We start from the raw sequence: 17,070 nt of genomic DNA, 5'->3' as shown, positions 1-17,070 counted from the left end.
TCTCATGTCACAAATGGGGAAACTGAGGTCCACAGAGCAGGGTTATTTTTCCCGAGGTCACGCAGCGAATCAGGGCAAGAACTGAGAATAGAACCCAGGCCTCTCCACTCCAAGGGTGTGATTCCGAGTGACTAGTGTTCTTTTAAATCGACACCTGTTTTAAGCGCGTTCGGAAGAGCGAACTACTTAAAGAATTCCCGAAGGGTGAATAATTGGCTCTTAATGGGGTACTGAGAGAAAAGCCGGCCTCGTGGGCGCTTGAAGAGGACTCAATCACAACGAGCCACAATTAACCCAAACAGAATGGTTTAAGCATCTCCACTTCCGGGATCCTTAAAGCGTTCACTTCGGGTTATTCACGGCCCCGCCCTCATGGCATTCTGGGAAATGTAGTCCCACTTTCCTCCAGACACAAGGATGAGGGCGTCTTGGAACTGCATTTCCCAGAAGGCTGTGCTCGCCGTCTCGTTAGCCCGGCTACGGGTCGGTGGGGCGAACCTCTCATCCTGGACTTTTTAATTTCTCAGGGGGAATGAGTGACGGTGGACAGAGGCCTTTGGCGGCGCCGTCGGTAGGCTGCCTGGCCTGGGGGCGCTGGACGCAGAGACCATGGAGCCGGCCATACAGCTCTCCTTCCAGTCGGGGGGCAAAAAGCCGAGGCGCCGCGTCTCCTTTAACCGCGGTGGGCGGGGCGAGGCGAAGCGACCCGCGTTGCTATTGGCGGCGGTTGGGGGCGCGGAAACTGAACGGGACGAAACTGCAGCCGCTGCTTCTTCGGGCTCCTCTGGCGTCTTGGGCGCTCCTGGCCCCGCCATGGCCGCACCCTGCCTGGTAAGTTCCTGCCAGCTGCGGCCGCCCGGGCTTTAGTCTCCCCGCCTAGCCGGACGGAGGGTTCCAAGCCGGTCTTCTCTGGCCCCAGTTTACCGTCTGTGCAGGGGGCACTTGAGTACGGGCACCTGGTGAACGCCTCCTGCGAGCCAGGCTCTGTTCGGGCTAACGGGGCTAAGAAACCAGCCTCTGCCCCCAGGATTTGCATCTACCCCTAGCGGGGGAGACACTTGTATGACCCGACTGGAGGTGTGACCTGGGGCCAGCGCCGGGCCTCTCTGGCTTCTGTCTCCTTATCCTGAGCAGTGGATGGCTGAATGGGGGTTTGTTTGAGGGTGCACCCTGTTCCGACGTGTGGGAACAGCAGGCCTCCGGGATGCCCGGGACGGCCCAGGCCTGCAGTGTGACCTGGGCCAGACTGCCCTCTCTGAGTCCCAGGTTCTTCGTGAGGCCAGAGGGGAGCACTCCAAAGCCTCTCTTTTTGAGAGGTTGTTTTAAACCTGAACCTGCCTGGTCCTCTGGCTGGGTTGAAAATCAAGGACGCTGGGTGGTGGCCTGTTGGCTTCCTTGGGTGTCTGGGCATGTGAGCAGAGGGCTCAGACTAGGAACTAGGCCTTTTGATCTCTAGTGGTGTTTGATCCCTCCACCCCAATATATAAACCACCTTTGGGGGAGATGAGGAACCAACAAGCCTGTGGGATTGGAAGAGAGGGTGTTGGGAGATTTCAGGCGTCCCCTGGTTAGGGGCGGATCTGAACTTGCCTCTAGAAGGTGCACTATTTTACCCTTATTCTTCCAGCAAGTTCAGGTGGAGCAGTTTCTGCTCAGTTCTCTGCCCTCCTCCAGCTGCCATTCCTTCTCTTGTTGAAAGGAGGACTCAGGCTGGTGTGTTGGGGGGTGGAGCTGGGCAAGGGGCCACGGGAGCCTTTGTTCTGGTTACAGCTCCCTGCAGTCCTTGTTCTGCCCCAAGGCTGTTTTTTCCTCAAGAGGAGGCTTTGCTGGGCTCCCTGGTGCCCCCAAAATGCTTCTTTGAGGTTTAAGATATTTGGGGTAGGGGGAGATGTCTGCATGGCTGGACTATAACTCTTCAACGTGAATTGCTGTTGGATGGAGAGAATCTCCGGAATATTATCTCCATGTCTTCCTAAGCTACTGCTTCTCTGATGTTGGGTGGAGTGGAGATGGTCGTAAAGCCACTGGGGGCTTATTCAGGGCTGACCTTTGGGTTCACTGGCCGGTCCGCAGTGGGACTGAAGGTATAGGATCTGATTCCTGAGATGGGGGTGCTGAAAGTCCCCATTTTCTCTTGGGTCTTTGGAAAAATAACTTTATTGAGATATTATTCACATACCATAAAATTCACCCTTTTGAAGTGTAAAGTTTAGTGGTTTTTAGTACACTCACAATATTGTGTAACCATCACTGTCTATTTCCAGAACATTTTTGTCACCCCAAAGAGAAACCCATACCCATTAAGCAGTTGCTCCCCTTCTTCGTGACTGCCCCCCCCCCCCCCCCCCCCCCCTCCCCAGTCCCTGTCAACCACTAATCTATTTTCTATCTTTATAGATTTGCCTATTCTGGACATTTCATATAAATGGAATCAGACAAAATGTGGCCTTTGGTGTCTGGCTTTTTTCACTTAGCATAATGTTTTCAAGGTTTATCTGTGTTGTAGCATGTGTCAGTAGTTCATTCCTTTTTATGACTGAATAATATTCTGTTGTATGGATATACCACATTTTGTTTATCCATTTGTCTGTTGATGAACATTAAGGTTTGTCCACTTTTGGGCCATTATGAATAATCCTGCTATGAACATTTGTGTACAAGTTTTTGTGTGAAAATGCTTTCAACTCTTACGGGTATTTACCTACAATTGCTGGATCATTTGATAACTCTGTGCTTAACTTTTTGCAGAACTACCAAATTGCTTTCTACAGTGACTGGTTTTTGTTTTTATTTTTAAACATTGTTTTCTATTCTGGCTGTTTTACATTTTATGTGAATTTTAGGATGAGCTTGTCAATTTCTGCAAAAAAAAGGCATCTGAGATTTTGAAAGGGATTCTGTTCACTCTGTAGATCAATTTGAGGAGTATTTCATCTTAACAATATTAAGTTTTCCAAACTATGAACATGGGATGTCTTTCCATTTATCTAGGTCTTTCTATACTTCTTTCAATGATGTTTTTTAGTTCTCATATGTCTTGCACTTCTTTTGTTAAGTTATTCCTAAGTATTTTGTTCTTTTTTATGTATCATAAGTAGAATTGTCATCATACTTTTATTTTTCACATTGTTCATTGTTGGTGTACTTGATTTTTGTATATTGATTTTGTATCCTGTAAGCTTGCTGAACTTGTTTATTAGTTCTAATAGATTTTTTAGTGATTCCTTAGGATTTTCTATATACAAGATCATGCCTTGAGCATTTTTTTTTTTTTTGCTGTACGTGGGCCTCTCACTGTTGTGGCCTCTCCCATTGCAGAGCACAGGCTCCGGACGCGCAGGCTCAGCAGCCATGGCTCATGGGCCCAGCCGCTCCGCAGCATGTGGGATCTTCCCGGACCGGGGCACAAACCCGTGTCCCCTGCATCGGCAGGCGGACTCTCAACCACTGCGCCACCAGGGAAGCCCATGCCTGGAGCATTTTTAAATGCTGCTGGCTGCTATAGGAAGAGTCTTGGCCCTGGGGAAGCCCCTTCCTCATCTTGGCTTCACATATTTCACCCTGGCTCTCCCTCAGGAGGACCCCTCGCTGGAGAGGCATTTTAAGGGCCACCGGGATGCAGTTACCTGTGTGGACTTCAGTCTCAACACGAAGCAGCTGGGTAAGAAGAGGCATCTTATTCTAGGCACTAGGTTATGAGCTGAGAAGGTCACGTTTCTACCTGGGAGGTGTGGCGTGGGGGAGCAGGGCACAGTGAGGACCCAGGTGCTTTGTCTAGACCTACCTCCTGCTTCAGCCGGCCTGCTCTCTGGGCGCTAGGCTTTATGAGCTCCATTCTGCATGTGGAGTGTGAGGCTCGGAAAGGTTGGGGGCCTTGCTAAGGTCACACAGCCTTTGAGGTTAGGACCCGGTTCTGGGCTTTTCCGTGCACACCCCATCCACCTCTCAGGCCTGGCCTGCAGAATGAACCCTAAACAGTGGCTTTTTCCTTGGGTCTTTATTGATTCTGTTGTCCACAGTACCATGGGCACACCTCCTTGTTGAAGACGCCCACCACTGAGAAGGATGGGGGGGCAGAGCCGGGTGCTCCCCTCCCCCCACTGCCCTTATGCTGCAGCCGAGTGCTCCCTCCTTGGCCACCTGGGGGTTCATACACAGCTGTCACGGCTGCAGCTTTCTTGTTTCTATGGACGAGGCTCCCCCTTCATCCAATGGTCAAGGTCCCCTGCCAGAAGCTGCTGGTCTTGTGATATACGCTGGAGATTAAGAGGAAACAAGTCATTTTTGGTCTGTTCTGCGGACCTCCGCTAGGCTTCTGATGGGTCCTCTTAATGGTAAAATGGCCACTGGATTGAGCTGGCTCCCCAATTTTGCGAGGACTTGCTCTCTCGAGCCGCAGAGTGTGTCTGTGGGGAGACCCGGGACCCTTGGTTACAGCCCAGGTCTGGTTGCTGTGTGGGCCCGCTGCCTGGAGTGGTGACAGGCCCTAGGCTCTCCGAACTCCTGCTCAGCAGTCACTGGAGGTGTGGCCTGTCCCCATGGAGAAGGCAGAGCTGGGCTGTCTCTTCTGCCCGCACCCCACCCCCCGCCCGTCTCCAGCATCCTGGTGGAGGCTCCAGGCCTGCTTGAGCCGAGCGTCATGGCATCTGCTCTCTCCTCAGCCAGTGGCTCCATGGACTCATGCCTCATGGTGTGGCACATGAAGCCCCAGTCACGTGCCTACCGCTTCACCGGCCACAAGGACACCGTCACCTGTGTGAACTTCTCCCCTTCGGGACACCTGCTTGCCTCAGGCTCCCGTGACAAGACTGTCCGCATCTGGGTACCCAACGTGTGAGTTAAAGACTTGGAGGGGCTTGTCTGAGTCTAGGCCCTAGTGCTGGACTGGTCACAGTGGGACATCTGCCTCACTTCTGAGGAGGTAACATCAGAAGCTGGGGCTTCAGTCGGGGCCCTCCCCTCAGGGCCAATAGGGAGATCCTGGGCTGACCTCAGCCATCCTGGAAGGGATCCCACCTGACGCTGCCTACACGTGGGTGAGGCTCTGGCTTCCCTTTTGGGGGACTGAGGCACTCAAGCCTGGATTTACTTTGGGAGGGTTCTGAGGGGTGGGGAGGGCTTCGATGTGCCCTTCTGTTGCTCTTATGGGTTTATGGGTTTCCTGACTCTGGATACCCATCCCTGCAGCAAAGGCGAGTCAACCATGTTTCGTGCACACACGGCCACAGTGAGGAGCATCCACTTCTGCAGCGATGGCCAGTCCTTCGTGACAGCCTCCGACGACAAGACAGTCAAGGTGTGGTCAACTCATCGCCAGAAATTCCTGTTCTCCCTGAGCCAGCACATCAACTGGGTCCGCTGTGCCAAGTGAGTAGTGTCCTACCTGGAGACCGCTGGAGGGACCCCGGGGGTTGGAGGGCACAGAGGAGTTGGCAGGTGCTAGCACCATGACCTTGGACAAGTTATTAGCCACTCTTTATCTTCCTGAACCTCAACTTCCGTATGTGTGAAAAAGAACAATAATAGTTCTCACGTTGTAAGTTGTCCAAGCTTCACTGAGCTAATGCACGACAAGTAAGTTAGTCCGTTGTCAGCCACGACTGACCCCGACGTCTGTGCTGATGCAGCCCAAGGTGAGTCATCAGGGGCCACTTATTAGCAATAGCAACAACAAGAAGGTAACGTCAGTACCACCACTAGACGTTTTCTTCTAACTCCTCATGGCAGTCCCGCAAGTAGGTGGCATTGTTGCCATTTTGCAGATGAAGAAACTGAGGCTCAGAATAGTGTAGTATCTTGCCGTGGGGCACATTGGGAGTAAGTGGCAGAGCTGGGGTTGGAAGCCGAGTGTCTGGCACTAAGGCTTGCCTACTTTCCTCTGAGGACGTTCTGCTCCTCAGAGGTTGATTTTGCTTCAGAGCTGCCAGATGGGGGCCCAGGCTTCTGAGAGGGGTTGGTCTGGAAGCCGGTTCTCCCTTTGGTGTGGGGGCCAGTGCCGTGGGGATGGGGGCCAGCTGATTCAAAGCACCTTTCAAGGTCTAAGAATTGCGGACACAGCTGTGCCTGCTTCTAGCTTATTCTTTTCCTTTCAACAGAGATCTCACGTGTCGAATCTCTGTGCTCTGGAGGAAGAGGATGGGGTGTCTGGGGACACTGGGAAACCATGGGAGTCAGAGGTTGGGGACTGTTGAGCTGTGTTCTTCTGGGGACCCCATGAAGTTACTTGTTCTCCAGGGCCCTCGTTCCTCTGTCCTGGGAGCTCCCTGATTACTCTGAGAGGCCCTCACCATTGGGCTCCTGAGAATAGGAGGGGCCCCGCCAGCAAACAAGTGTTGAACTCACACCAGGCCTTTGGTGGTGGGTCCCCAGAACCTCCACTCCTTTTTTGTTAGCAGGTTGGTTTTGCTGACCCATTCTCAGAGTTAGATGTGGATTCAGGGCACTTGGGAACAGGATAATGATGCCAAGTACCAGCAGTCAGCACACATGTTGCCATGTGCAGTGCTGGGGGCCTCGTGTGCGACGCTACTGCCTACCTGCTTACCAGGAGGTAGGCACCCTTCTGACCCATCTTGCAGAGAGAAAGGCATTTGCCCAGGATCACTCAGGGTCAGAGCAGGGCATGTGGCCCAGGTGGGTTCCTGAGGTCAGGTGGTGGGCAGCTCAGGAAGGGTGACTGTGGAAGATGGTGTGTGGTGCCCGTGATGTCTGTTGACTGGTGATGTGACTTGTGCCCCGCCTGGTTCAGGTTCTCCCCGGATGGGCGGCTCATCGTGTCTGCCAGTGATGACAAGACTGTCAAGGTGTGGGACAAGACTAGCCGGGAGTGTGTCCACTCATACTGTGAGCACGGCAGGTGAGTCCCCAGACCCTGTCCTCCACCTGTAGGCGCTCGAGAAAAGCATAGACCTGGGCTCGAAGAGGCCCTAGTGGCCTCCAGTGGCGGCACTTGGGGCCCACCGCCATGTCTCTGCTGCTCCCTGGCTCTGTATCTTTTCGCTTGTGGGTGGAAGTTTCTGCCTCATCCCCATCCCCACAAACAGTAAGAGTGCTTAACCTCAAGGCATGAAACTCTTTTTGAACATCTTTATTGGAGTATAATTGCTTTACAATGGTGTCTTAGTTTCTGCTTTATAACAAAGTGAGTCAGCTATACATATATCCCCATATCTCCTCCCTCTTGCGTCTCCCTCCCTCCCTCCCTATCCCACCCCTCTAGGTGGTCACAAAGCACCGAGCTGATCTCCCTGTGCTATGCAGCTGCTTCCCACTAGCTAGCTGTTTTACATTTGGTGGTGTGTATATGTCCGTGCCACTCTCTCACTTTGTCCCAACTTACCCTTCCCCCTCCCCATGTCCTCCAGTCCATTCTCTACGTCTGTGTTTTAGAGAAAAACAAATACCGTATGCTAACACATATATATGGAATCTAAAAAAAAAAAAATGTTTATGAAGAACCTAGGGGCAGGACAGGAATAAAGATAAAGATAAAGGCATGAAACTCTCGAGGCCTCTCTTTTCCCTTCACTTTCTAGTTCTCAAAATTGTGACACGTCTGTCTAAAGAAGTTGAACCCAGACCCCCAAAAGGATGTTCTCCTTGGTGATGACTTTATAAATGAGAGGCTAATCAGGTTCTTGTAGTGGATGGTGACTGTTCATATCATGCCGCATCACTGAGAGGGATGAGCCTGCATTTGAGCAGGGACCCACCCAATCTGGGTTCCTAGATGAACCTCAGCGTCTGCCCCTTGTTAGGCTGGGAGCCCCAGGTAAGGGTCCCTTCTGAGGGCTGGCCACGATACCAGCCTGGGTGTCACATATGAGTATATCGAGGGCCCTTGGCTTGTCTTCTAGAAATAGGTGAGCCAGTGGTTCTGGGACCCTGCTGGCCCTTGATGTCTGGGCCTCAGGTGGCAGGACCTGCCCTGCCTCCTGCTCTGGTAGGGGCATCAGCTCTAACTGAAAGCACCCGAGCAGCTGGCTGACCTTTGGTCTGAAGTCCACTTTCTCTGCTCGCATTTAGAAGTTGGTGCTGAGACTTGCTCCCTGGTAAGTGCCCCTCAGGTCACTGCTAGCCTCTGTTCTCACCCTCTCCTTCTTGTTCTCCCTTGGCCGCCTGGTAAAGATACAGGGCAATAGGGAGGTATTCTGGGCTGAGGGAAGAGTGTGAGCAGGTGTGTGGGGATGGGGATGTGCTGGATGTTTGGGGGTCTGTTCTGAGCCAGGGCAGACCTCCTACAGCATGCGGTGGCCCCCTTTCCAGCTTTGTCACCTACGTGGACTTCCACCCCAGCGGCACGTGCATCGCCGCCGCCGGCATGGACAACACGGTGAAGGTGTGGGACGTGCGGACTCACCGGCTCTTGCAGCACTATCAGTGTGAGTGTCCCCGAGCGGCTGCAGTGGGACTGTGCCACGCCGGGTGCCCGGCTCTTGGCTGTGGGGCTTAAATGGGCCTGAGGACAGCTGTGGCTGGCTTGGGGTTAGGGGGGGAGTCCTGGGTCTGTTGGGATCTTCAGGGGTGGGTAGTCTATGGCGTGGCTGTCCTGGAACCTTGGCCTGGAGATAGAGCGTGGTGCTAACTGGCATCCACCAGCCCTTTGGTGCCCACTTACGAGATGGCAGAACCTCAGGCACACTGCGGTCCAGATGGGGGCTCTCAGTGGGGCTCTGGCCAGGGCTCCTCTTGAGGGGCACTTCTCAGGGGCTGCCCATGCCACTCACCTCCCCCTGTAATGGAGGCTCTGTCCTCCAGGGCCAAGGTGACAGCCCTGGAGGTGGTGAAGGAGAAAGGTCTGTCAAAAGAGGTCAGTGTTGGTGGGACCTTGGCCACCTCTGGTTCCACAGTGTCCTCCACAGATGTGGAGCCGTGAGCCATATGGAGGGTCGACTTGGTAGGGGGCCAGGCTTGGAAGCCAGCCCTGGTGCTGTGCCCCCTTATTTATATATATATTTAATTATAGCCCTTGGAAGGCAGGGCAGCGGGCTGTCTACGTGGGCTGGTATTGGGCTGCAGGAGGGAGGTGGGAGTGGGGGCAGACTTGGGTGAGCTTACGATGAGAGAGCTGAAGGTACTGGGATATGGAACTGGCCTCAGAGCAGGTATGACTGGGCAGAGTCCTAAGTCACCCCAGTTGTGGGGATGGGGCCCAGGGAAGGGAGCTGGTGAGGGGGTCACCATCAACTGGGAGTTGTGCAGGGGGCAGAATGGGTGGGCAGGCCTGGGGGCTCAGGGCTGAGACCAGGGAGAGTGAGAGCTGGCATTGTTTAAAGAACTCTGGTTGTTGACTTGGGATTAAGTTTCAAGTCCATGGGCTCACTTCCAAAATTCACACCTGAAAATGGGAAGGACATATCTGGAGAAAAGTGTGGGGCGTGGTGTTCAGAGCTCTCCCCTTAACACCCCCCACAAGCCCTTCCAATTCTCAGATGTTTGAGGCCAGGACTTTCTTGGGGTAACTGAAGGAACAGATCTTCCAAGAAGGGGGAGTGGATCCTGGTCTTGAAAAGCACATGGTGGAGGGTGGCTCTGCACCCAGCTTCAGCATTTTTAGCAGTGTGACTTTGAGCAGGTTACTTGACTTCTCTGGGCCCCTGGCACAATGATAAGGCCTGTTTCTCGGGTGATGTTGGGAGGGTGATGAGTTGGTCCATGACAAGAACTTACAGAGTGCCTCACACAAAACAGGAACCAGGCACAGTGTTAGTGACAATGACAGTAATGCTGAGTCTCAGTCAGGAGGTCTGGTCTCCCAGCAAGGTGGGCCCAGTTGGTCCAGGCTTGCAGTACTGTACACCACCACTAGGTGGCAGGGGCCAGCCATGAGAATGGTTCTTTCCTCAACAGGGAGTCCTGGGGTTTGTCACTGATGCTGTTTCAGACAGAGGCTTCCTGAACAGAGCCCCAGCAGGGTCTGCCCTCTACTTGGAGACCACGCCTCTCCCTCCTCTCCTTCACACTCAGAGGCCTTTCTCCTCCTGCTCTGGGCCAGGCCTGAGTTGGAGACTGGGTACATCTGCATAGCTGACTGGGCGGAAGGTGGGAGGTGCAGAGGAGTGCTGGGCGGAAAGGCCACCTCTGAGTGTGGGGTCAGGAGGGAGGACTTGGACAGGGAGAGACGGGAAGGGAGGTGATGAGGCAGAGCAGTAGTTAGGAGTATGGGCTCTGTTTCCTGTCTGTGAAGGGCTGGTGGTAGCCTGCCTTATGGGGTTTGTGAGGATCTGATGGGAGAATCCACATGAGGATTACAATACATTACTGGGTACATGGTTTGTACCACATAAATCTTGATACTGGTGAAGAGAATCTCCAGGTGACCCTGGGAGAGTCCAGGCCCACCTGTGATGGATCAGGAACCTAGGTCTGGTGTTGGTGAGGTGCAGCAACAGGTACCTGCGGGGGAGGGCCTTGAACGCCATGCTCTAGCCCAGGGTCCCGAAGATGCAGGCTGGCTGGAAGTGCTGGGACAGGTGAAAGGGTGAGGGGCATCTGAGAGGACAGCAGTGCTGAGAGCCTGCTTGGGTAGGAAGCCACGTGCCTAGGTGACTGGTGGGTGGGCTGTCAATGCCCGATGTTGGGTGAAAGCTGGGCATCAGAGTGGGGCAGAGGTCAGGCCCGGGGGTGGGTTTTGGAGATTGAATAGAGGCAGAAGCTGATGCTATGGGGTGGAGGGGCCAGCTGGGCCTAGGGATCTGGGGTGTGAGAAGGCCACACCCTGCATCCCTGTGATTGAGGGGCTGTGGAAGAAAAAGGTCCACAAGCAGCCAGAGTGAGCAGGGGCAGCCCGCTTAGAAAACCGTGATGGAGGGCTGAGGAGAGCAGAGCCAGGGGACTGAAGGAAAGCAGGGTCTCCTAAAGAGGGTGGTCAGGGGGCGGCATGATGCAGAGCAGTTGAGAGTGGAGGGTGCTGGGGAGAGATTCCTGGGGGAGCAGGCTTGGCAGTGGGTGGGGGTGGGAGATCAGTGACTGGCAGGGCCCAGGGGTGGGGGTGGACTCGGATAGCATCAGAGGTCAAGTCCTGAGGGGACCTGAGGTGCATGAGGCTGACAGGCTCCACGGTGAGATTTCAGTCTGTTTTTGCTGCTGTCCTTTCCTCTTGTGATAGAGCCACTCAGCGAGCCTGCAGCATCTTATTCCTAAGCCGCCCCTAATAGAGACCAGAGGCTTCAGGGGGCCTGGAGTACCCCATAAATAACCCGGTTCCCTCTGAGCTCCCTGCCCAATGCATGGCACACGGTGGGTATTCACAAGGCAGCAGACTCATCCCACCACCTCTGGGCTCAGCCTCCGGGGCTCAAGGAGAGCCTGGCAGGTCTGAGCTCCTTGGTTGCGGGGGACAGCCCTCACCCTGTTTGCTGGGGAGGGACCTGGTCAGGTGTGCTCAGCAGCTCCCCTAGAGAGCTCCATGGCAGAACCTTCTACCTGAGAGACCCTCCTAGCCCCTGAGTAGCAGCTGTCCCCCCACCCAGAAGAGGTGCCAGGGGATCTCTTGGGAAGCTGATTGCCCAAGTAGGGCTCCCAGCCCCCCAGTAGCAGGCACCTGAGCTGTTTTCTGTCCCTGACCCCTAGGACACCCAGGGGGAAGTGTTTAAGGACAGTGACATCCAGTGTCTTCCCTGATTGGGCTTTGGGCGCATAAGGCTGTTGGGCTCTTCTGAGAGAAATTGGTTCATGATACTGCAAACGTGTGGCCAGCAAGTGCAGCCAGCCTGTGGCCAGCCGCCATGGTCTTGCTCCGTGGAGGGCACTTCCGGTCCCATTTTGGGTTGTTGGCATCACTCTGGGCTACAGCAGGCAGCTGGCACCATTTGTCTCAGGCGAGGAGTTTCTTGCTCTGGCCTATCACTGCAGGGAGCAGTTCTGATTTCCCAATTCAGCAAGGAGTTGGTGGGGCACTGGAGCCCCGGGAGTGCCAGTCCCCACGGAGGTGGGTTAGGCTCCGTATGCTCTGAGCCCACATTAAGACTGTTCAGACATCTGAGCAGCAGCAGCTCTGTCCCGGATCCCTTAATGTGCTTTGCGGTTTCCAGGCACGTGCGGGTTCATTATCCAGGGACAGGCCTGAGTGGTCAGCAGGGCAGGGCTACTCCCCATTTCACAGATGGGGTGTTTGAGGCTTGCCTAGGTCAAGCAGCTGGGAAGCTATGGCTTCCTCTCACCGTGTTGATTCTAGTCATTTACTTGCCTGTGGCCCCCAAGAGGGCTTGGCTTGGCTCTCTCCAGAAACTCCAGTTAGAGCTCAGAGTCCCAGCTTCTCTGTCCACTGGTCCTTAGCACGTCCCTGGACCCCCTCTCTACCCCAGACATGGTCACGGAGGGTTTTAAAGCCGCTGTGCAACCAGCAGGGCAGGCCTGCACCCTTTTTGGCTTTTGGAGACCGAAAGGGTTGATCAGGAGGCAGTGCACTGTCCCACCCTCTCTGGCCAACTCAGCAGCTCTCGCCCACCATCCCTGAGCGGGTGTTCCTACGACATTCGCGAGATGACTGTTTGGAGTGTCCTTTGCTGCTGGTGTCAGAGCACCTTCACTGTGTGAACCCACAGCCTCTCGTGAGCCCACAGCCACTGTGTCACTAGTAATGCCAGTTGTGCGTTGTGAGAGGCCACCGTGGCAGAGCGAGCCCCTTGTGGGCATGTGGTGGGGCTCGGCGCTAGCATGGCCTGCCCCAGAAGGAGACCTCCTGCTTGGGCACCTTGGACACCTGTGGGTCTCTGTGGGCCCCATGGCCAGTTTGGAACCCATTGGGCAGTGGGCCAGATTTGCTGAGGGTTCTACAAGCAGAGCTGTGCAGGCAGCTTGTGGATAGCCAGGTCTCTCCTTAGGCCACCTGCTGCCCGCAGGCTGTGGCCCGTTCCTAGTACTTGGGGGCAGGGTCTGCAGTGGCCTCAGTCCCACCCTCCCTGGCATCCTGGTGACCTATAGAACATTGATGCTGGTACATCTCTGACCCTGAGCTGGAGTCCCTTCTTTGGGGTCGCGGTGGGGGTGGGGTGTAGCCCACATCGTGCCCAAATGGCAACCTGCCATCAGCTGTCACCCATGTCTGCCATGGAGATAGGCAGAGGGCCTGCAACTTTGAGCTTGGTGAAAAGTGGATTGTTTGTGTGCCGTCACTGCTCAGGGCTTCGTGACGGGAGGCTCACCCCCTCGTGGGGCAGCCGGGCCTCCGTGGGAGACTGTCATGCAGGGCTGATTCTATGAGGCCTCCCTGGTACAGCCCCACCCTCGGCAGAGCCAGAGAGGCTGCTCCAGGCTGGTGGGGCCGGTGGGTGAGGCAGGAGAGCGAGTGGGGAAAGGTGGGGCTGGCACATTCCCAAAAGCCTGGCTTGCCAGGCTGAGCCCTGTTTTGGAGTAAGTGGTTCCAGATATTTCTACCCCAGCCAAGAGGCCTTAGCTATTTCTGCCATTAATAGTGGAGCAGGGCCTCGGGCACCCCTCCCTGGGCCGGTTGGGGGGATGGGTGGCGGTTCCCTCCCTTGGGTGGGCTTGACCAGGTGGGAGAACCTGGCTGGTAACCACGCCCTGCCCCTGCCGCCCTGCTGGTGCTGGGCAAGCCCTGTGTTTCCTGAGCTTGCCTCCCCCGATCCACGCTGCTGCTGGCTGTCCCCTGCCAGCTTTGTCTCGGGGAGGGGCTGGGGGGCGTTCATGCCAGCACAGGCTGCCAGGAGCTGCAGAAGCAAGAATAGCGCGCCCTTCTCCAGGCTCAGCGAGGCAGATGCGCCAGGAGCAGCATCTAAGGAGGCCCAAGGGGAGATTGGGGCGTGGTGAGATAGATGGAGGGCAGCTGCCTCTCAAAGCTGTCCTACTGTGGGCTGAGGGGTCAGGGGTGGGCGGGACTCCTCAGGGGGATCTCGCAGTGTTTGTGCCCGTCTCCCACCCCCACTCACCAGCGTGAGTGTGAACCAGCGTTCTGGCGAGCACAGCCAGCCCCTCAGGAGCACACACTAGCTCGCAGCCTATAGAAGCACAGCCTGAAGTGCCTGCAGAGCCTGGGTCGCCTCCCCAGGCGTGACACACTCGTTTGGGGGGAGGGAGGGATTCACTTTTTATCATTTGCTCAGTTGTATAATGATAGTGACTATATTCTAATGCTGAAAAAATATTTTCTGGAAGTACGTAGAGTAATAATTAGAAGTCCCCCTATTCCTGTCCTCCCCAGAGGGCACCCCTGCTCTGTGTCTGGAGCTTCTGTCCACACCTTCCTCTGGGTCTGCACACGTGGGTGTGCCCCCCACACGTGGGGAGTCACGGGCACACCCTGTGCGCCACTAACGTTCTTTCTGCTGCTGCTTGTGGCCGGTGCCTGTTCAGTTCTGCTGGGGTCGGCTCTGGCTTTTTTTCTCTCCTCTCCATGCCCCCATTTCTGGTAAACACTGAGGGTGCCGCCCCCTGCCTCATGGCCCTGAGTGTGGGAGAGCGTCTGGCCGTGGGGCTCTGGACTCCGCCTCCAGGAGCTGGCTCTGGAGACCCCATCAACCCCACTCCAGGCCGTCTCTTGGAGTTCCTGGTGCTGAGAGAGAGAGTGTTTAGACCTAAAGATCGTATTATGTAAAGCCCTAGTGTCTCCCCTAAGTATGCTTGGGAACGTGAATCCACACTCCCCGACGTGTCTGCACATCGGCTGACCTGGTGTCTGAGGGGCTCCGTGTACCTCTGTCAGCTCTACTGAGGGCCGTTTCATGGTGGGTGTGTTTATTGGTCCAGCAGTGGTTCTTGCAGTCTCACGGTGCCAGGATGAGGGGTTGATTCTAGAATTTGCATTTATGTTTGTGGCAGTTCTGACTTGGCGGGGTCATGGTTATCCTAGCCCCTGTGGTTTTGCTCACGAGGCCTGTGTTAATGGGTACAAAGGCACCTGGGTCTTCCTCAGCAGCTACTCTATGTTGATGTCCCCATGTGGCCTGCCTGGTCCAGTTCACCTACTGACCAACTGCTTTTTGAGTCCCGCTCAGTGTCAGGCACTGAGGCAGGAGCCAAGGACCCAACACAGCCCCCTGCTTGATGGAGCACATGGTCTCATGGGGGACCCAGCCGGGAACCAAAGAGCTGCACATAAATGTAAAAACCCTGCTGTGAAGAGACTCACGGTGCTTCAGGAGGGACCACAAGGGGGTGACCCTGATGGCGAGGTCAGGGGAGACTTCCCTGAGGAGGTGACTGAGCAGTGAGTGAGCTGCAGGGTCTGGGGAAGAGGCAAGCAAGAGTCTTCCCGGGCCAGGGAGAACAAGGGCTGGGAAGGTCCCACAGCCAGGGAGCTGACAGGGCTGGTGTGGCCAGATCTTGGAGAGCGAGGGACACCAGCATGGATGGTGGGGCTTGGGCTGGAGCAGTGGGGAAGAATCGTGGATGGGCTTGAGCTGTCGAATGGGTTAAATGGCAGGACCTGGAGTAGCATGGGATGCCTGGGGTAGCGGAAAGGGACATCAGGGCTCACTCTGTACAGAGGCCTCAGGCTTCACCTGGCAGCATGCCTACAACACCCTAACTTGTGGGTGCTGTGCCACAGAAGGAGAAACGGGCTCAGTGTGTGAAGATGCTCGCTCAGGGTCCCAGGGTGGGTCAGTCAGGAGGCTGGGATTGGAACCCGGGCCTGACTGGCTCCTGAGAGCGGGTCTTAAGCTGTTTTCTTGCCTGCTCCCACGCCCATCCTTTCCCCCAGGGCAGGGGCATCATATTGGCATTTCCAGGGGTTTTCTTTTCCATTTGGTTTCCCTGACGTAGCAGCATGTGAGACAGATTGAGCGTTATGTTTGAGCACTCTGTTCGGCTCTAGCTTGACTGCTTGGTGAGGAGGGAGAGGCGGAGGAATAGCTTGATCTCTCTGGCCTTGCCACACGTGCTCCCGCCTGCCCTGCGTCTCCCGCTGCCTGCCCTCATCTCTGGATGAGTCTCCTCCTGTCCTTTGTTTGTGCTGCTCTCCTGGGAGGTCCTTGTGGGGCTCTTCATAGCAGCTCTGGGCAATGGCCGCCCCGGCCCAGACCTGTGCCGAGCCTTCTGGCCTGTCTTCTGGCTTCGTGGGCCTCCCAGCCCATCTGAGTGACGTCTTTCCTCCAGTGCACAGTGCGGCGGTGAACGCCCTCTCCTTCCACCCGTCGGGAAACTACTTGGTCACGGCCTCCAGCGACTCAACCCTGAAGATCCTGGACCTCATGGAGGGCCGGCTGCTCTACACGCTCCATGGGCATCAGGTGAGGGCGTCAGCCTGGGCTGAGTAGCATGGAGTGGGGTGGAGGCGCTGTCTTGAGGTGGCCCTTCCCTTGGAGCCCGATGGAGGGGTTCTGTGGTCCCCTCGCAGCCTGCACATTGGGGTGAGGTGCAGAAGCAGGTTTCCCACCCACAAGACCTGTGACCTCTGGCAGAAGTGCTGGGCCTGGCGCTGCAGCTGAGAAGGGAGTACAGGGGTTCAGTTGGGTAGGGGGTCGGAACGGAGGCCTCTGGACAAGGTTGACAGACTTTTCCCAGGGGCTGAATGGAATCTGTCCCCAGTGACCTCAGGCATCACTTGGTCCAGCAGTTGAGTAGAGCCCTGGAACTCATGCCCTGAATTGCCATCAGGCCTCCTGGGGCCCTTTGGAGGCAGAAACAACAGGTGTCTTGCAGAGGCGGGTGTGAAGGAGGGAAATCTCCCCGCACATTCATGGGGGAATTCCTAGAATTGAAACGAGGGAGAGAGGCCTTCTCTCTGAGCATCTTTTCACCAACACATCCGGTGCCCTGGCCCCCTATGTGGGCAGTAGCTGGGCACGGGGCCGGTGGGCGGTGGACTGCTTGCGGTTCTCCCCTGCAGCCGGCCTGGGTATGGCTGAGCTGTCTCCTGCTGGGACGTGGTCGCCACACCCAAGTGGGTCACAGGTGCAGAGGCCAGAGCATTTCAGTTTGTCCACTTCTCCACCCATGAGCAGGGGCAGATGGGATGGAGAGTGGGGACAGGCTCTTGAGGGCTGAGGGAGGCCCTGGGGTGCTCATGTCTCTTGGGCCAGCAGCTAGGTGTGAGGCTTCTAGCCCAGGGCTCTCTGGATCCCACTGCCATCTGAGTCAGAGCACAAGGGCCCTTGGCCATGGCTTGGA

At 55.8% G+C, this 17,070-nt stretch overlaps 1 protein-coding gene across 2 annotated transcripts in view; it reads left to right on the top strand.

Annotated features, from left to right (window-relative positions):
* The first annotated feature begins 436 nt into the window (after positions 1-436).
* POC1A (POC1 centriolar protein A) overlaps positions 437-17,070 on the top strand; it is a 94,220-nt gene continuing 77,586 nt past the window's right edge. For both annotated transcript variants that reach the window (XM_027120990.1, XM_027120989.1), the window contains exons 1-7: positions 437-831; positions 3,577-3,661; positions 4,662-4,833; positions 5,188-5,367; positions 6,749-6,856; positions 8,266-8,381; positions 16,057-16,190. In XM_027120990.1, the coding sequence (XP_026976791.1) occupies positions 610-831; positions 3,577-3,661; positions 4,662-4,833; positions 5,188-5,367; positions 6,749-6,856; positions 8,266-8,381; positions 16,057-16,190 (1,017 nt within the window). In that variant the 5' untranslated portion in view covers positions 437-609. The remainder of the gene's footprint in view (positions 832-3,576; positions 3,662-4,661; positions 4,834-5,187; positions 5,368-6,748; positions 6,857-8,265; positions 8,382-16,056; positions 16,191-17,070) is intronic.

This window comes from Aethalodelphis obliquidens, unplaced genomic scaffold, assembly GCF_003676395.1.
Source record: "Aethalodelphis obliquidens isolate GAN/ISIS:26980383/991018 unplaced genomic scaffold, ASM367639v1 scaffold22, whole genome shotgun sequence".
In the NCBI taxonomy this organism is placed as follows: Eukaryota; Metazoa; Chordata; class Mammalia; order Artiodactyla; family Delphinidae; genus Aethalodelphis; species Aethalodelphis obliquidens.
This window is presented reverse-complemented; position numbering and strand designations above follow the sequence as displayed.